The 17,197-nt window shown below is 38.6% G+C and overlaps 1 protein-coding gene across 30 annotated transcripts in view; it reads left to right on the top strand.

Annotated features, from left to right (window-relative positions):
- The window catches only part of SLMAP (sarcolemma associated protein), a 170,950-nt gene that overhangs the window by 136,972 nt on the left and 16,781 nt on the right, over positions 1-17,197 (top strand). For 18 of the 30 annotated variants that reach the window (XM_054479658.2, XM_054479656.2, XM_054479653.2 and 15 more), the window contains 4 exons: positions 1,338-1,418; positions 1,699-1,758; positions 12,741-12,863; positions 13,934-14,008. In XM_054479658.2, coding sequence (XP_054335633.1) covers positions 1,338-1,418; positions 1,699-1,758; positions 12,741-12,863; positions 13,934-14,008 — 339 coding nt within the window. Of the gene's footprint in view, positions 1-1,175; positions 1,199-1,337; positions 1,419-1,698; positions 1,759-12,740; positions 12,864-13,933; positions 14,009-17,197 lie in introns of those variants that run through there. The other 12 variants (XM_054479665.2, XM_054479662.2, XM_054479659.2 and 9 more) reach the window with 2 other exon arrangements.

Here is a 17,197-nt window from a genome sequence, read left to right as displayed (position 1 = left end):
GATGAGGATCTGGGGCCTAATTAATTGCCAGTCATCTTTAATAAACTGTTGGTCCTGTAGTTAGGATTTCTGAGGACAATTCTTTGAAAATTAGGCCTAAGATGTCTTCATTGGACCAGGCAGAAGACCTCTTGTAAATAATTTCAAAACTTTTTTTTTCTTTCTTTCTTTATTTTGAGACAGAGTCTTGCTCTGTCACCCAGGCTGGAGTGCAGTGGCACAATCTTGGCTCACTGCAACCTCCATTTCCTGGGTTCAAGCAGTTCTCTGCCTCAGCCTCCCGAGTAGCTGGGATTACAGGTACCCAGCACCACGCCCAGCTAATTTTTTGTATTTTTTGTAGAGATGGGGTTTCACCATCTTGGCCACGCTGGTCTTGAACTCCTGACCTCGTGATCCATCCACCTCGGCCTCCAAAAGTGCTGGGATTACAGGCGTGAGCCACTGTGCCTGGCCCTAAACTTTTTAAAAAGTTTTTTCTTGGCCAGGTGCGATGGCTCATGCCTGTAATTGTAGTGCTTTGGGAGGCTGAGACAGGAGGATCAGTTTAGCCCAGGAGTTTGAGACCAGCCTAGGCAACATAGCAAGCCTCATCTCTACTAAAAATTTAAAAAAGATATCTGGGTATAGTGGCATGGTCCTGAAGTCCCAGCTGCTCGGGGGGCTGAGGCAGGAGGATCCCTTGAGCCCAGGAGTTCAAGGTGGTAGTGAGCTGTGTTTGTCCCACTGCACTCCAGCCTGGACAACAGAGCAAGACTCTGTCTCAAAAAAAAAAAAAAAAAAAAGTTTTTTCTTACTGTGATTCAGGGACAGTTATCTTTAGAAATAAAAGGCTGTTAATTTTCTTATTTTAAGTGGCACTTTTTTATAAGAACTGATCGTGTTTTTTTTTTAAGAGTTTTATTATTTGAGTACAAATCTTACTAAAGCAGCCTTCTTACTAGTGTTTTTATGTAACAGAGCCTTTTCCTTTAATTATCTTTATACAGTGTCCACATTGTCCTGGGAATTGTACTATATTTGTTGCAGTTCTTTGAATACTTTAGCAAAGCTTGCTTCGTTTTTGTTTCCAGTTGGCAAGTGGACAGCCTTGAACAAAAGCCCCAGCCCTCAGCAAAGCAGACATGATCCACATTATAATTTAATATGAGCTACGTGTAATAACCAGCATTCCATTTTGGACAAGGGTGGTGAAGAAGTAAGAGATTCAGTGACCTGACCTATTTTAAAAGTACTTTGCGCACCTGTAGATTTTGAGCATTCATAGCCTGAAGCAGTTTTATTGATATAAGATATTTAACTGTAATAAGATTTTACTTTTATTTTTTTCTTGGTAGAAAATCAGACAAGAGCAAAAGAATCTGATTTTTCAGATACTCTGAGTCCAAGCAAGGAAAAAAGCAGTGACGACACTACAGGTGAGTTTTAACCTAATGTTTACAGACCTGCAGCTGTTAATGGCAGTTTAGTTATATAGGTTAATGTGAGTGGAGATTTCAAAGTTTGTGTTTGGGGAAAAAAAAACGCTTCCATTTATCAAGTCATCCCCTTTGAATGTTGGATATTTTGTTAAAACTACTTTCAACTACCCAAATATAATAGCTGTATCAATTCCAATTGTTTATTTTGATAACAATAGCTTGCTGATAGATCTGAATACTGTCTGTAATTATATACGTATTTTTTTCCTCTCTGTAGACGCCCAAATGGATGAGCAAGACCTAAATGAGCCTCTTGCCAAAGTGTCCCTTTTAAAAGGTACTTTCACATGTTTTTATGACATCGTAAACCAGGGTATCAAATCACCCTTTGCCATAAAATCTGTTCTAGATATTATGTGAAGTTTTAATTTTTAGTTAAGAGATTAAGATAGGTTCTGTAAAGTAGCAGGAACTAAAAATTTAAAGTTTTGGTGTTTATACCCAATATTTCAAACTACTGTTGAATAATTTGGATCAGTCACGATTATGAGGGACAAAGTGTTAAGTGATAGAATATGAAATGCAGCTGTGTTTTTTGTTTACCCTTGTGTCTCTAATAGGAATTTATTAGCACTTTTAACATAATTAGAATAAGGTGAAAATCTTAACTTTCTTGAAAGACTCACCGGTTTGCTCTGTTATCATATGGTAGCAGTTGTAAATTCCCTTATTTTCTGGTCTTCTTCATCTTCTAGTAAATATCCCCGGTTCTTATGACACTCTTCTAGAAATTTTGGGCTAAGAAATTTTAGACGGATGGCCAGGCGTGGTGGCTCACGCCTGTAATCCCAGCACTTTGGGAGGCCGAGGCAGGCGGATCACCTGAGGTCAGGAGTTCGAGACCAGCCTGACCAACATGGAGAAACCCTGTCTCTACTAAAAATACAAGATTAGCTGGGTGTGGTGGTGCATGCCTGTAATCCCAGCTACTCAGGAGGCTGAGGCAGGAGAATTGCTTGAATGCAGGAGGCAGAGGTTGTGGTAAGAGGTCATGCCATTGCACTCCAGTCTGGGCAATAAGAGCAAGACTCCGTCTCAAAAAAAAAACAGAAAGAAAGAAATTTTAGATGTTGATAACATAAGTAATGCATGTAATTAACTCTTTGTCTCACCTCTAAATAGGAAGTACATTTATTTCTTGACATTTACTTGTTTAGAATAAAGTGGGTAGAAAATAAATCAGCATTTATAAAAATGTTTTTAAAATAAAGTTCCTTGGGGATGGTTTACTGGAAAATTGTCAACATTCAGTCTTTTTTATGTTGCCTTATTGTACACAAGAAAAATTGACATATGTTGTAAGTTCAGCCCAGTGGGTTAATTAAAAATGTTGGTAGTGGTGTACTACCACCGGACAGCTCTCTGGGATCAGAGTGACAGTAGCAGCCTGTGGAAATTTCTCTTTGTGGAAGTGCCTATTTTTCTGGCTGGACTAATAGGGAATCTCCTTGTCCAGACCCCAAGCTTTGGGATTATATAAGGAAGGAGCACTCTTACTGATTTGTACTCTTCTTAGGTGATCTTTGTTGTTGATAAGACATGCTTTTTTTCTAAAGTCATAATAATAAATATAAGTTAATGTTGGTATGATCCAGAACTCTCATCTCAGAAATGCAATACCATTATTGTGTAAAATGTAGTTACTGATACTGAAAGAATGTCAGACCCTATGGGCCTTTATGGGAACGTGGAGAAAAAAGAAGGGAGGTAAATGAGTAATGAACACACCCATACAGAAGTAGCCCTCTTTATGGTCTTTTGCACTACAGAACTCTCCCAGACATCTTTTTTTTCTTTTTTTCTTTTTGTAGGTACATAGTAGGTGTATATATTTATGGGGTACATGAGATGTTTTGGTACAGGCATTCAGTGTTACAGAAATCTTTTCAATAGCCAACTTAAGATTGATTATAGTGTTTATGATTGTGTTAATTGTATTCAACTATTATTAGTGCTTTTGTGATTTTTATCTGTTTTAGATTTGATTTTTATCCCATTGCCTACCACAATGCAGGTATTCAGTAAAACTCAGATATTTGATGAATTGATAATGGACTTCTTACATTAAAATTATAAAGCCACAAGAGCATTAGGAAAGTAACACTAGCCACAAAGCTAAGAGCCAAAGAACTCTGGGTTCAGTCATAGGTTTGCCATTTATTTGTAATATGCCCTGGCAAATTGCTTAACCCCTCTGTGATTCAGGGTTTTTCATGTATTAGACTGGCGAAAACCAACTTTATAGGATTATTGTGAAGATTGAATGAAAGGGTGTGCATGAACCACTTACCATGGTGTTGGGAACATAAAATGTTAACCACCATAATGAAGACACTGATCATGAGGATGATGGTGATTGATAAAAGCAGACCTATCTGTTGAAGAACTCTGAGTAACTCCATATTAATTGAATAAGATTGCGGAGTTTTAAAATTATTTCCTATAGTATTTAGGAAAAGGATTTGTTTGTGATGGATTTTTTTCTAATTAGTATGCGTTTATTTGTTTGTTACTTGCCAGATAATCAGGAAAAAATATTTTTAATCCATGAGTACCACCAAACAGTATCTATAAAACTACTCACAATATAGCCTGGGAAGTCAGACTCAAGGAACTGGGAATGAAAGGGGAAGATGTAGGAAAAAGATTGGAAAATACAAGATGCATGTGGAGCGGGCAGCCTGTGTGCAGATGCTATTAGTAATTGCTTCAGGTGCCATTGATGAAGATGGGTCAGAGTTTCCCTTATCTTGCTTTACGTTAAGGTGAAAGAACTTCTAAAACTTTTCTTTACATTTCTGTATGATTGCCAACTTTTTTGTTAGTGAAGTAGTATCTTTATAAATACCTGCTGAAAGATTTTTGGCTTGATTTTATTTTTATGAATTTTTTTACTTATTTTGTTTTGTTTTGTTTTTAGAGACGGGGTCTTGCTAAGTTGGTCAGGTTGGTCTTGAACTTCTGAGCTCAAGCGTTCCTCTCACCTCAGCCTCCCACCTCAGCCTCCCAAGTAGCTGGGACTACAGGCATGCACCACCCTACCCAACTTGTTTACTCTTTCACTTTGTTTCTCTCTCTCTCTGTCTCTCTCTCTTTTTGCAGCTTGATTTTAAGAACAGACTGTTAAGTCAGTCAGTGACTGGATGTAAAGAAAAATCACCTAGGTAGAAGGAGGCATATTTTAGAAGAGTCTCCAAGAGATAATTATCATAGCCCTTTATGGTCATTATTGTTTTTCTTTTGTAAAGTTTCTCTTGTAAGAGTTTTACAAATTCTTAAAAGTGATGTATTACTGGTACTTTTTAGAAACAGTTATGTTATGCTTGATTATGTGTGGTTATGGTTTGTATCTGTATAATTAGGTTCAACAGACTGACATAATTTTCTCTTTAAAGTATAAATTACTAGACCACAGTGTTGACCTTTAGAGCTATATAAAGAAGCTACATATAAGTAGCCTCTTTATTTTCCTCATTCAAACTCTGTGCCTGACTTCCTGAACCATTATTTTCAAGTTTTTTTCCCCCTTTGTAAAAAATAGCCAATCTTTTTATTTAGATTTGCTGTGTACGACTTGTCACATTAGTCAGCTAGGACAAGGAAAATAATAATAAACATTCATTATGAGATAAAATGATGATAGCAGTAGTATCTTTTCCCTGATATAGTAATCATTTCTATCTATTTAGTTACTTTTAAATGAGAAATAAGTTGATCAAACCATGTTTTCTGTATGCTTGAAACCATATCTCCCATAAAACATTTTTTAAAAATTGGAATTCACTTCAAATCATGTCTGTTGCAAATTTGCTCTATTTGGGGAACCTTGCCAGGGACTGCAGTGGTTTTAAAGTCTAATAAGACTGTCGGGCCCGACGTAGTGGCTCATGCCTGTATTCCCAACACTTTGGGAGGCTGAGGCGGCCTGATCAATTGAGCCCAGGAGTTTGAGACCAGCCTGGGCAACATGGCAAAACCCCATCTCTACAAAGTAGCCAGGCATGGTGGTGCATGCCTATAGTCTCAGCCACTCAGAAGGCTGAGATGGGAGGATCACTTGAGCCCAGAAGGCAGAGGTTGCAGTCAGCCCAGATCGTGCCACTACAGTCTAGCCTCGGTGACAGCGCAAGACTCTGTCTCAAAAACAAAAGCAAAAATCTATCCTCGGGATTTAAGGAATTTCAAGGCAAATTAGTGATAGTACATTTTTTAAAACTTTGTTATTTTCCTTATGCCTCAACATCCCCACAAATAGGCCGTGAACACTCTGCCCTGGCAACCAGATGCACCAGTATGATAAGGCTGGTCCCTGCCACAAGTTCCCCTTCATATCCTTCCCTGACAGTGGCCTAGTGAAATTTAATGAAATCACCTCATGCCTTTTGTTTGTGTATCCTGACCCCCAATACAAGCATTTGCCTACAGGTCCTCACCTATCAGTTATACCTATTTGGCTGAACCCATTCTTTGGGCTCCTCCCATATGGTTCCCTGCATGGTGTACCTTGCCTCCCTCTCTAGGACCTTTGAGTATAATAAATCCTTTAATTTGATTTGCCTCTCCAAGTATAATTCCCACAGCTATGTTGGAGTGATCCTTGAGGACCCCACAGGGAAACTTACTCCCTCCCCCATTTACCACACAGAGAGGTATAGATGATAAGCTGATTGTTGGTGGTTGTTGCCATCAGGAGTCAAAGAAAAGAGGATGCCCAGGATTTTTTTGTTTGTTTGTTTGTTTCAGAGGATAGGGAAGAAAGGCATTTTGAGTTTCATGGGACAAGAGTCATTTGAGATGACTCTATAAATAGTGTGTCTTACCATATGTGATATGTTCAGTGATTAAGAAAAACTAAACCTAAATCTGATCAAGACTCTAGTTTCAACTGCCAATTTGCAGGACATACAAAGAACTAGGGACATATTCTAAATGATGTGATGGGGATACAACCAGCAAAATCCAGAATGTGGAAGATTCTACAGGACACACAACCGAGTTTCTTTAGCAATTAAATTAGAAGGGGAAAAAAAGGAAAGGGGATGGGGGAAATCCTATAAATTAAAAGAGATTTAAGAGTTATGTCAGCCAGGCATGGTGGCTCACGCCTGTAATCCTAGCATTTTGGGAGGCCAAGGTGGGCGGATCACTTGAGGTCAGGAGTTTGAAACTAGCTTGGCCATCGTGGTGAAACCCTGTCTCTACTAAAAATACAAAAAATTAGCTGGGCATGGTGGTGCACACCTGTATTCCCAGCTACTTGGGAGGCTGAGGCAGGAAAATCGCTTGAACCCGGGAGGCAGAGGTTTCAGTGAGCCAAGATCATGCCATCACACTCCAGCCTGTGTGACTCAGCGAGACTCCATCTCAAAAAAAGAGAGATGTCAACTAAATACAATGTATGAACCTTGTATGAATCTTCATTCAAACAATTCAACTGTAAAATAAATTTGGAACAATGGAAAATTTTAATACTGACTGAGTATCAAACAATTAAGAAATTGCTCATTTTTTTCAGTGTGATCATAGTATTATAGATATTATTTCTTTTTAGTCTTGTCTTAAACATTTTATAGATTTTTTTATATTTACATCTATAAAGTATTTTTAAATGGGTAGGATTACAAGAAGAGTAGATAAAAATACTTTCTTAGAAAAAGGAAATATTAAAAATCACAAGCTAGATCATATGGGTTTGGTTTGAGGATTGATGAGTATAATTAAAGTTTGTTCACATAATCCTTTGAGTGTTTTGTAAGATAGAACGATCATTATAACAATTCAGTGGCTTCTGAGCACAGCAATGATATGATCAGATCTGTATTTTGGGGAGGTTTATTGAATGAACTGGAGTAGATAGAGGCTACAGGTAAGGCAGTCAAGAGGCTTAATCATTTGAGAGTCTGAACTAGGGTAATTACTGTGGAAATTTCAGATAACAAAACCCACTTGGGGCTCTGTTGTTCTTATCTTTGATCTCTCCCTTGGTAATCTTATCTAGAATCCATTGGCCTGAGACACTAAATATGGGAGAGAGATGGAAGTCAGCTATAACTCCAGCATTTGACCCTGAGTGACTGAAAATTTAGAAATATTTATTTCTGGAAGAAAAGGTGTCCTGGTGGTAGCTGTGATGGTTTTAATTTGGCACATGCTAAACAGGAAGAGTGACCATGGGTTTGCTTGGAACCATTTATGCCTATTGTCCCAGCATAATTATCATCAAAAGTGCTCTCTTTCATATTCAAAGCTGTCCCAATTTTATACGGTCACCCTAGGAACTGGAGATGCAGCTGGATATGCAGAACAGAAACTAGAACCAACAAGTCATTTTCATTTATTTCTCAGATGTTTTATTGACCTGAGAGATACAGAGATAAGATACACAAGGAGGCTATAGACAGAAGATAGGAACCAGTTTTGGAAATTCTCTGCACAGGGGTGAACAGTGGTAGCAGAGGGAATTTCTAGTGAAAGAAAAGAACAATGGTGAAAGTAAAAGAGCCAAAAAGATCCAACTGTTGAGAAGGAACCTGGCAGTTCAGAAAGAGTGGCAAAGGGGTAAGAATTGACAATAAGAGGCTGCTACCTTAGGCTATTTGACATGGCCACACGTATCCACAATGGAAAGATGATTTTCCTGCATTGTGAAGGTTGTTCTCATCAACCAAGCCTGCAATGACTAGACATTCTAAAGGGAAGAGTGATGGCAGTGGAAAGAGGACACATCCACTTGCCAGGTCACTTCTATCAGTTGATGACATGCCATATGTTATGGCTAGATCAGCTTTCCACAAGCATGCCACATGCAAAATAGAACTTGGGAAAAAAATCTTTGATTTGGCCCTTTACCAAGTGGATCAGTGTGTCAGAGTTTAGTTGAGCAAAGGTCAGAGTTTAAGTTGAATCTCCAGTCACTCTTTTGAAGATATTTGGTGATGCCAAATTTAATTTAGGATATTATGTAGGTAAATATTCTGTCAGTTCATTTATAGTGTGAATTTACAGGATTTAGCCTTATTCAGAGAAAAACTGGCCCCTGGCCCAGACTATACACCAGGCAGTTCTAAAGATATACAATTCATGTTAAGGAAAAAACAGCTTCTGTTAATCTTTACAACTTACATTACTCCTAAATAACATTTATTTCCATGTGACTTGCATGTCTAAATAAAATGAATTTGGCTTAGTAAAGCTTTCATTTATCTTCATCTAAACGCTTTTCCACCAGTACTCATCACAAGACTCCCCAAGGTTATGAAGCAGATTGATATAGAACTCCATTTCTAGGACAAAAACGAAGCACCATGAGAATGAACCCAAGCCACAATAAACTAATAAAGCGTTTTCCCACACAACCATATAAAATACAGTGAGCCCTTGATCAACCTTTGCACAAAAAGAATTGCTCATTAAGTCTTTGATTTTTTAAAAAATGGCACTTGGTTTTCTAGAAAGAGGATCTGCACACTAACTATTCGATTTGTTTGAATATAGTCAGATTATTATGTCTGTGTTTATTAAGCTTAATTTGTAAAGATTTTTGGTCAGTATCTCCACTTCTATGATCAAACACTGTATAGAGTTCAAGACCAGCCTGGGCAACATAGTGAGACCCTGTCTCTACCAAAAAACTACAAATCTTAGCCAGGCACAGTGGTGCATGCCTGTAGTCTGAGCCATTCTTGAGGCTGAGGTGTGAGAATCGCTTGAGCCCAGGAGGTAGAGCCTGCAGTGAGTAGACATTTTGACACTGCGCTCCAGCCTGGCCAACAGAGCAGACCCTGTCTCGAAACAAAAGAAAACAAAACAAAGAATCAGTTGCAGACATGATAGCCTTTATGCTTAAATACCTCAGTATACATTTCTTATTTATTTTATGTAACTACCATACAATTCTCAAAATTAAGAAATTAACATGGGTATTCTATTCTCAAATGCAAATACCTGTTCACATTTTGACAGTTGTCTCAGTAATGTTCTTTATGACATGGCCCAGCATGGTAGCTCATACCTATAATCCCAGCACTTTGGGAGGCCGAGGATCACTTAAGCCCAGGAGTTGGAGTTTATCTCCCAGGGGACATTTGGCAATATCTGGAGACATTTTAGTTGTTGTAACCTGGGGTGTGGGGCAGGGTGGAGGAGGGGTACTGAATGTAGTGGATAGAGACCAGGAAAACTACTAAACATTCTACAATTCATAGGGTAGTCCCACAGCAAAGAATTTATTCAGCCCTGGTGCAACATAGCAACACCCCATCTCTACAAAAAATTAAAAATTTTGCTGGTCATGGTGGCATGTGCCTGTAGTCCCAGCTACTCAGGAGGCTGAGGAAGGGGGATAGCTTGAGCCCAGGAGGTCAAGTTGAGGCTGCAGTGAACTGTGATGGCACAACTGCACTCTAGCCTGGGCAACAGAGCAAGACCCTGTCTCAAAAAAAGAGAAACCAAGATCTAAATGTTTGGTGTCCTCATGGCTACTGGTATATAATTGCTTCTAGGCCCACTCAGTGGATAGACTTAAGAAGTGTGTGTGTGGTTTTGTGTGTGTGTGTGTGTGTGTATGCAGTTGCACACATATCTATATTTCTATCTCTTTCTCTATATCTCCAAATCTATTCGAGTTCATACCCTACACCAGAGGATTAATCCCTTTTTTTTTTTTTTTTTTTTTTGATACAGAGTCTCACTCTGTCGCCCAGGCTGGAGTGCAGTGGCGTGATCTCGGCTCACTGCAGCCTTGGCCTCCTGGGTTCAAGCAGTTCTCCTCCCTCAGCCTCCCAAGTAGCTGGGACTACAGGAGTGCATCACCAAACCCAGTTAATGTTCGTATTTTTAGTAGAGACAGGGTTTTACCATGTTGCCTAGGTGGGTTTCGAACTCCTGACCTCAAGAGATCTGTCTGCCTTGGCCTCCCAAAGTACTGGGATTACAGGTGTGAACCACTGTGCCCGGCCCAGTGGATTAATTCTATCTTACCTGTTTTCATATCTGTAATTTTCTTCTTCAACAGTAAGAAAAGTGGCTTCATTTATCTGCAATGTATTTATTTGAGCCTTTTTAGAATACACAGAAAGTTGTTTCAGAATTAATAGCCAGTGCTTTTGTAGAAAAGAAACCTGTGTATAAAATTTTTTTTGATGATCAAGTTATTAACATACAGCAATAGTCCTCAACACAGGACATTTTACCTCCCAGGGGACATTTGGCAATATCTGACCAGGAAAACTACTAAACATCCTGCAATTCTTAGGGTAGTCCCACAGCAAAGAATTTATTCAGCCCAGAATGTCAGTAGTGCTGAGGTTGAAAAACTCGATCACAGAGCAAGGAAAATACCTACTCAAGGAATTAATGTCGATGTTTTTGTCAAACCACTTGAATGTTAAGATGCAGGCATCATGATGCTTCTCTTTTAAATACTCCTTAAAAAAAAAAAAAAAAGAGCATTATCCTATATAATGACAAATCCAGAAACAGGGGCCAGGACCTTTGCAGACTCCAGTGGATAGTGTTGAAAGAGCTGTGAGAGAAGTTTTGTAGCTAATGCAACAGTGTCTCTGCCACTGGAAAAATCTCTCTCTCTACATGCCCCTTCCCTGGCCAGAAGACCTTTTGAAGGAAGAATTGGTAAGTTGACTAGAGTAGATTAACCCAGAATCAAATTTTTTTCTTTCTTTTTTTTTTGCTTTTTGTTTTGTTTTGTTTTGTTTTTTAGAGACACAGTCACTCTCTGTCGCCCAGGCTGGAGTGCAGTGGTGCGATCTTGGCTCATTGCCACCTCCGCCTCCCAGGTTCAAGCAATTCTTGTGCCTCAGCCTCCTGAGTAGCTGGGATTACAGGCGCGCACCACCACGCGCAGCTAATTTGTAGTATTTTTAGTAGAGACAGGGTTTCCCCATGTTGCCCAGGCTGGTCTCAAACTCCTGACCTCAAGTGATCTGCCTGCCTCAGCCTCCCAGAGTGCTAGGATTACAGGCATGAACCACCGCACCTAGACCAGAGTACAATTTTTCTAGAGAGAAAAATAGGATATAATCTATGAATATGAAAATATATATATATATATAATTTCCAAAACCTATTGTAATTGTATTGTGAAAGTTATTCTTAGCTCTTTTTTGATGGATTGAAGTTATTATGCTGAGGTACTTATAAACCAAGGTGATACTCAAATAGAATTCATTAGAAGAATATGGCTTACCTGATGATATATTTATTTCAGGCAGTGTTCAGTAGCAGAAGGTTTTAAAAAATTAAAAAGGAGCAGAATGATTGGAGAGGAAGGAGTTTAGGGGAAGGGGCATATTTGAAATAGAATGTTGGATTTAATTTATTTCAGTAAAACCACTTAGGTTACATCATTTAATATATTCAGCAGATTGTTGTTGTTGTTGGGGTGTTTGTTTTTTTTTTTTTTTTGATACAGAGTCTCACTCTGTCGCCCAGGCTGGAGCGCAGTGGCACGATCTCAGCTCACTGCAACCTCTGCCTCCTGGGTTCAAGCAGTTCTCCTGCCTCAGCCTCCCAAGTAGCTGGGACTACTGGCATCTGCCACAACGTGCCTGGCTAATTTTTTTTATTTTTAGTAGAGATGGCATTTCACCGTATTAGCCAGGATGGTCTCGATCTCCTGACCTCGTGATCTGCCCGCCTCAGCCTCCCAAAGTGCTGGGATTACAGGTGTGAGCCACCGCGCCCGGCCCAGATGTTTGTTATATGTGTGTGTTGGGGAAATGATGATGACAAAGTAGGCTCAGTAGAGCTTTCAGCCTAGTTTTTATTTTGTGTTCCACAACTAGGGTAATTGTGCTAAAATTCAGCTGTTTCTTGAAGAAAAGTTTCTTTTTGTTTTCCATATCCAGTTAAGTTCCAAGTGAAATTTTTCTGACTGGTTATCAAGAAATTTCAAAATTGATGAAGAAGTATAGCATTTTGCTCATCTCACTGAATTTCAAGTCTTAATAAGCAATGAGTTATAATCTATCACTGTCATTATTTTGATGCTAAAATTGTGAATATATAATTTATGTTAATATATTTTTATAGTGTCATCACCATGATTACTAATATATATAACTGTATTTGTATTTTCTCCCAACTACTAAAATGCTTACTATAATTTGCTTCTAAGTTTTTTTAACTCAGTAGTTGTATGTTGTTTATGCATGTGCAAATATGAGAGAGATTACTAGTCTTTTATTGTAGATTATAGTGTGATACTAACTCTTGCTTTTAAAATAAACGTGTTTTTGTCAGATGACTTGCAGGGTGCACAGTCAGAAATTGAGGCAAAGCAAGAAATACAACATCTTCGAAAGGAATTGATCGAAGCCCAGGAGCTAGCTAGAACAAGTAAACAAAAATGCTTTGAACTTCAAGGTGAGATCAAGATTACTTTGGTTCTTTAGGGATGTGTGGAGGCAGCACGATATAATTGGATGGCCCCAAACTTGGAGTCCAGAGGCATGTTCCAGATTCACAGCTTTATGAGATATGTGATCTTGGTATATTTACTTGACCTCTCTAAACTTGTGTTTCAGGTCAGTAAAATGAGGAGAGTTACAGTTGCTCTACCTTCACACTGTTGATGTGAAAATCAAGTAAGATCTTTACTAACTGAAAGATCTTAATAGTTAATTGCATATTAAGTACAACAGAAGGAAAACTCAAATTTCTAAATTTTCGTTACGCCTAATGTTAGCTAATGTCCTGGCCACATTCTTTTCTAGTAGCTCACTTATCTATAGGTCATAAGCCAGTGGAGTCTGTGCAGTTCCCTAGAGCTTACATTTCTGTATCATTCATAGTAACTACCTGGTTGCAGACAATTAGTATCTCAAAGAGTCTTAAAATGAGAAAGGGAATGACCTATGGAGTCCTCATGTTCTGCAAGATGGCCTTCCTGCCTACTAGGAAGATTTACATCCCAGGAGGGAACTAGGAACTTCTTGTTACTACTTCTTTCCTTTCCTGCTTCTCAAAAGAAATTAGAATTGGTATTCACTTAACTTGAACCTTTTGGAGGATCCAGGCTAATATATTAAATTACAATGAAAAAATATTTAGTAAATAGCAATTATTTAGTTTAGTGTTTACTATGTGCTTGACAGTAAATATGAGAATTTTAAGTCTTTTTAAAAAATTAAGTTCAAAATGCTGATTAACAATTATCAAGACTGTTTCTCATGTTAAGAAAAGCACATATTGTCTTGGTAATACCAGGTCCAGAAAACTCCACTACTCAGTTGAATAGATTTATTACTTACTACAGTTCTGTGCTCCTAAAATCTTTAAACTAACTGCTAATACTGATAATAGTTACTGCCTAACTTTTGTTTCTTTCAATAATCTTTTAGGAGAGAATTTTAAAAGAAATTTTCAGCTGCTCAACTCTGAGTACTTTCATTAATTCACAAAACTATTAATAGATACTGTGTTTTTACTTTTAGCTCTTTTGGAAGAAGAAAGAAAAGCCTATCGAAATCAAGTTGAGGAATCCACTAAACAAATACAGGTTCTTCAAGGTATGGAAGACCCCAAGGCTCTTTGAGATTGTTATTGTGTGTTTGTTTTTAGTGATTCAAAAGGAATGGAGGCCAGGCGCAGTGGCTCATGCCTGCAATTCCAGCATTTGGGAGGCCGAGGAGGGTGGATCACCTGAGGTCAGGAATTTGAGAGCAGTGTGGCCAACATGATGAACCCCTGTCTCCACTAAAAATACAAAAATTAGCTGGGCATGGTGGTGCATGCCTGTAATCCCAGCTTCTTGGGAGGCTGAGGCAGGAGAATTGCTTGAACCTGGGAGGTGGAGGTTTCAGTGAGCTGGGATTGCACCACTACACTCCAGCCTGGGTGACAGAGCAAGACTCCATCTCAGAAAAAAAAAAAATGAAATGGAAAGTAAGGAGGCAGAGAGTCCCCGTTTTTCATGGCTTTGATTCTCTAGAACCTCACATTTCAACACGGCTCTTGGTGGAGCTTTATTTATTTATTTGTTTTTGAGACAGAGTTTCACTCTTGTTGCCCAGGCTGGAGTACAGTGGCACAGTCTCAGCTTACCGCAACCTCCGCCTCCCAGGTTCAAGCAATTCTCCTGCCTCAGCCTCCTGAGTAGCTGGGATTACAGGCATGCACCACCACGCCCAGCCAATTTTGTATTTTTAGTAGAGACGGGGTTTCTCCATGTTGGTCAGGCTGGTCTCAAACTCCCAACCTCAGGTGATCCGCCCATCTCGGCCTCCCAAAGTGCTGGGATTACAGGTGTGACCCACTGCGCCTGGCCTATTTATTTATTTATTTTTTTAAAGAAAATTCAAGGGAAGATTGGCCAGTACGCCCATATTAGACACTTAGAATGGAAAAAGCAGAAGTGAAGATTTGGAGTTGGTAAGACTGTCACTTTCTGAGTTATGTCGTGAGTTCCTACTAGAGGGCCTTTGGATAGGAAATCTGTTTGAGCTACTCTGTGCATCAGCACTTTGAGCTTGCTGGTATATGTATATATTGATGGCTGGTGTAGATATATTGACATCTAATGCTCAGAACATACTTGTATTGCAAGAAAATATTTTTTTGTTTGTTTTTTTGAGACTTAGTCTTGCTCTGTTGCCCAGGCTAGAGTGCAGTGGCGATCTCGGCTCACTACAACCTCCGCCTCCCGAGTTCAAGTGATTCTGCAGCCTCCCAAGTAGCTGGGACTACAGGTGCATGCCACCATGCCCAGCTAATTTTTGTATTTTTTAGTAGAGATGGGGTTTCACTATACTGGCCAGGCTGGTCTCAAACTCCTGACCTCGTGATCCACCCACCTCGGCCTCCCAAAGTGCTGAGATTACAGGCATGAGCCACCACGCCTGGCCTCAAGAAAAATTATATATCATGTAGAATAGGATAATAGTCTCTGCACTGATTTTCGTTGATAATGGCTGTTCTTCGTATCACCATTTTGCTATTTCTTTGTCTGGGCTATTGCAGGGTTATTACAGAAATTTCCAGAAAGACCCCTGCCTGTCAAATGTTTATTTCAAGCTGGAGCTCCTGGTATATTATGAGCAAATTGTATGATACCCCAGGAGAGGTCTTCCTTTCCCATGCCATTGTAAAATTCCTAAAGTAAAATTAATTTGCCTTCTTGTCAAAGAAGGAGCCAATGTTGTTTTAAAATTTTAGCTTGAGAGATAGGTGGGGAAGAAATTAAACAGACAAGTAATCACTATTCAGAAGAGAAGGGAGAGTCATTGTATGAGACCCAAGATACTTGCCCAAAAATATCCCAGAGAAAAACTAGTCTTTGGGGTCTTATTTTTTGAGTGGAACATTTGAGTTAGTTAAAATTAGAATTTTATTTTGGTCAAATTAGAATTTCTAGGGTATGTCATATGTGTTTTTAAATTGAAAGCTCTTAAAACCCCTATTGTAGTTTAATGTCATTATCCATTAATTTACATAAATCTGATTTGAATCTCTATTTTCATCGTAGACTGTGTAGGGGCAATTTTTCCTAAAGGTTCTGTGACATAGTGCTGCCTTTTGTTTTAAACCTGTCTTGCCCAGGCATCATTGAGTGGTGCCAGCATGTGTATTTCATGACTGTATCAACAAATCATGATCATCTTCTCTGGCCATTGTGCCCTTTCAGATTCCAAACTTGTTACCTCTCAGTCCTTCCTACAGACTTAGAAAGTCTAATATCTTAATGTTTACTTATGTAGCAACCTCCCTTTCTCCCATCCCTAAATCCTCTTATAATTAATTATTTTCCTTTGGAACTTTTTAAATCTACAATTTCCTTATAATATGGTAACCAATATTAATTTTCTCGTTCTGCACCAAGTTTGATTTTATACAAATTGTTTCCAGTTTGGGTCACGAGCACAAAACCAGGTATTTTAAAAAATATATATAACCCTTCAATGAGGCAGTATTAATTTTATTAACTCATTAATTCAACCAATAATTCTTGATTGTTTACTGTGTCAGATATTGGGGTATCCCCAATACCTGACAGCTGTGAGCAAAACAAGTGCCCTACACACATGAGGTGTACAGTCCAGTAGAAAAGATAAACAATAAGCAAATTAATAGATAATATGATGTCCAATAAGGACTTCAAAGGAAAATAAAGCAGAGTAAAGAGCCAGAGAATGACAGTGAGCTGTTTTTCAGATGAGTCATCAGAAAAGGCCTCTTTAAAGAATTGACGTTTGAACAGAAAAACGAATCAAGGGCATCAACTGTTTATTGCTTTTATTGCTTACCATTTGACCAAGCAATTCTATACGTAGGATTCACCCTAAAAAAAAAAAAGGATTGTATATGATGTTTAAACACTGAACAGCCTAAAATGTCAAAAATAAAGGGTTGGGCAAATAAGTTATATATACTATAACTATTTTTTGTTGAAAGAGTTTCATCAACAGAAGGATAGGGAACACTGCATATATTGTGATCACTCCCTATTTAAGGTTTGTTTTTACATGTGTATAAATGCATAGGAAAAAATCCAGAAGGAATGTCAGAAGTAATTTTCTGTGTGTTGGGGAGCTAAAGATCACTTTGGTTTCTTTGTTTTTTTTTTTTCCTCTTTGCTATCTGTATTTTGACACTTTCTGCATCAAACGTGGATTGTTTATACACTTTAATCAGAAGCAACAGCTCTGACAACCCAGGTTATGCATTAGCTACAATCCTGTATGGATTATTCTTTTATTCCT

The sequence above is a fragment of the Pongo pygmaeus genome, chromosome 2, assembly GCF_028885625.2.
Source record: "Pongo pygmaeus isolate AG05252 chromosome 2, NHGRI_mPonPyg2-v2.0_pri, whole genome shotgun sequence".
Lineage (NCBI taxonomy): Eukaryota > Metazoa > Chordata > Mammalia > Primates > Hominidae > Pongo > Pongo pygmaeus.
Note: the sequence above shows the minus strand (reverse complement) of the source record. Positions and strands in the feature narration are given on the sequence as shown.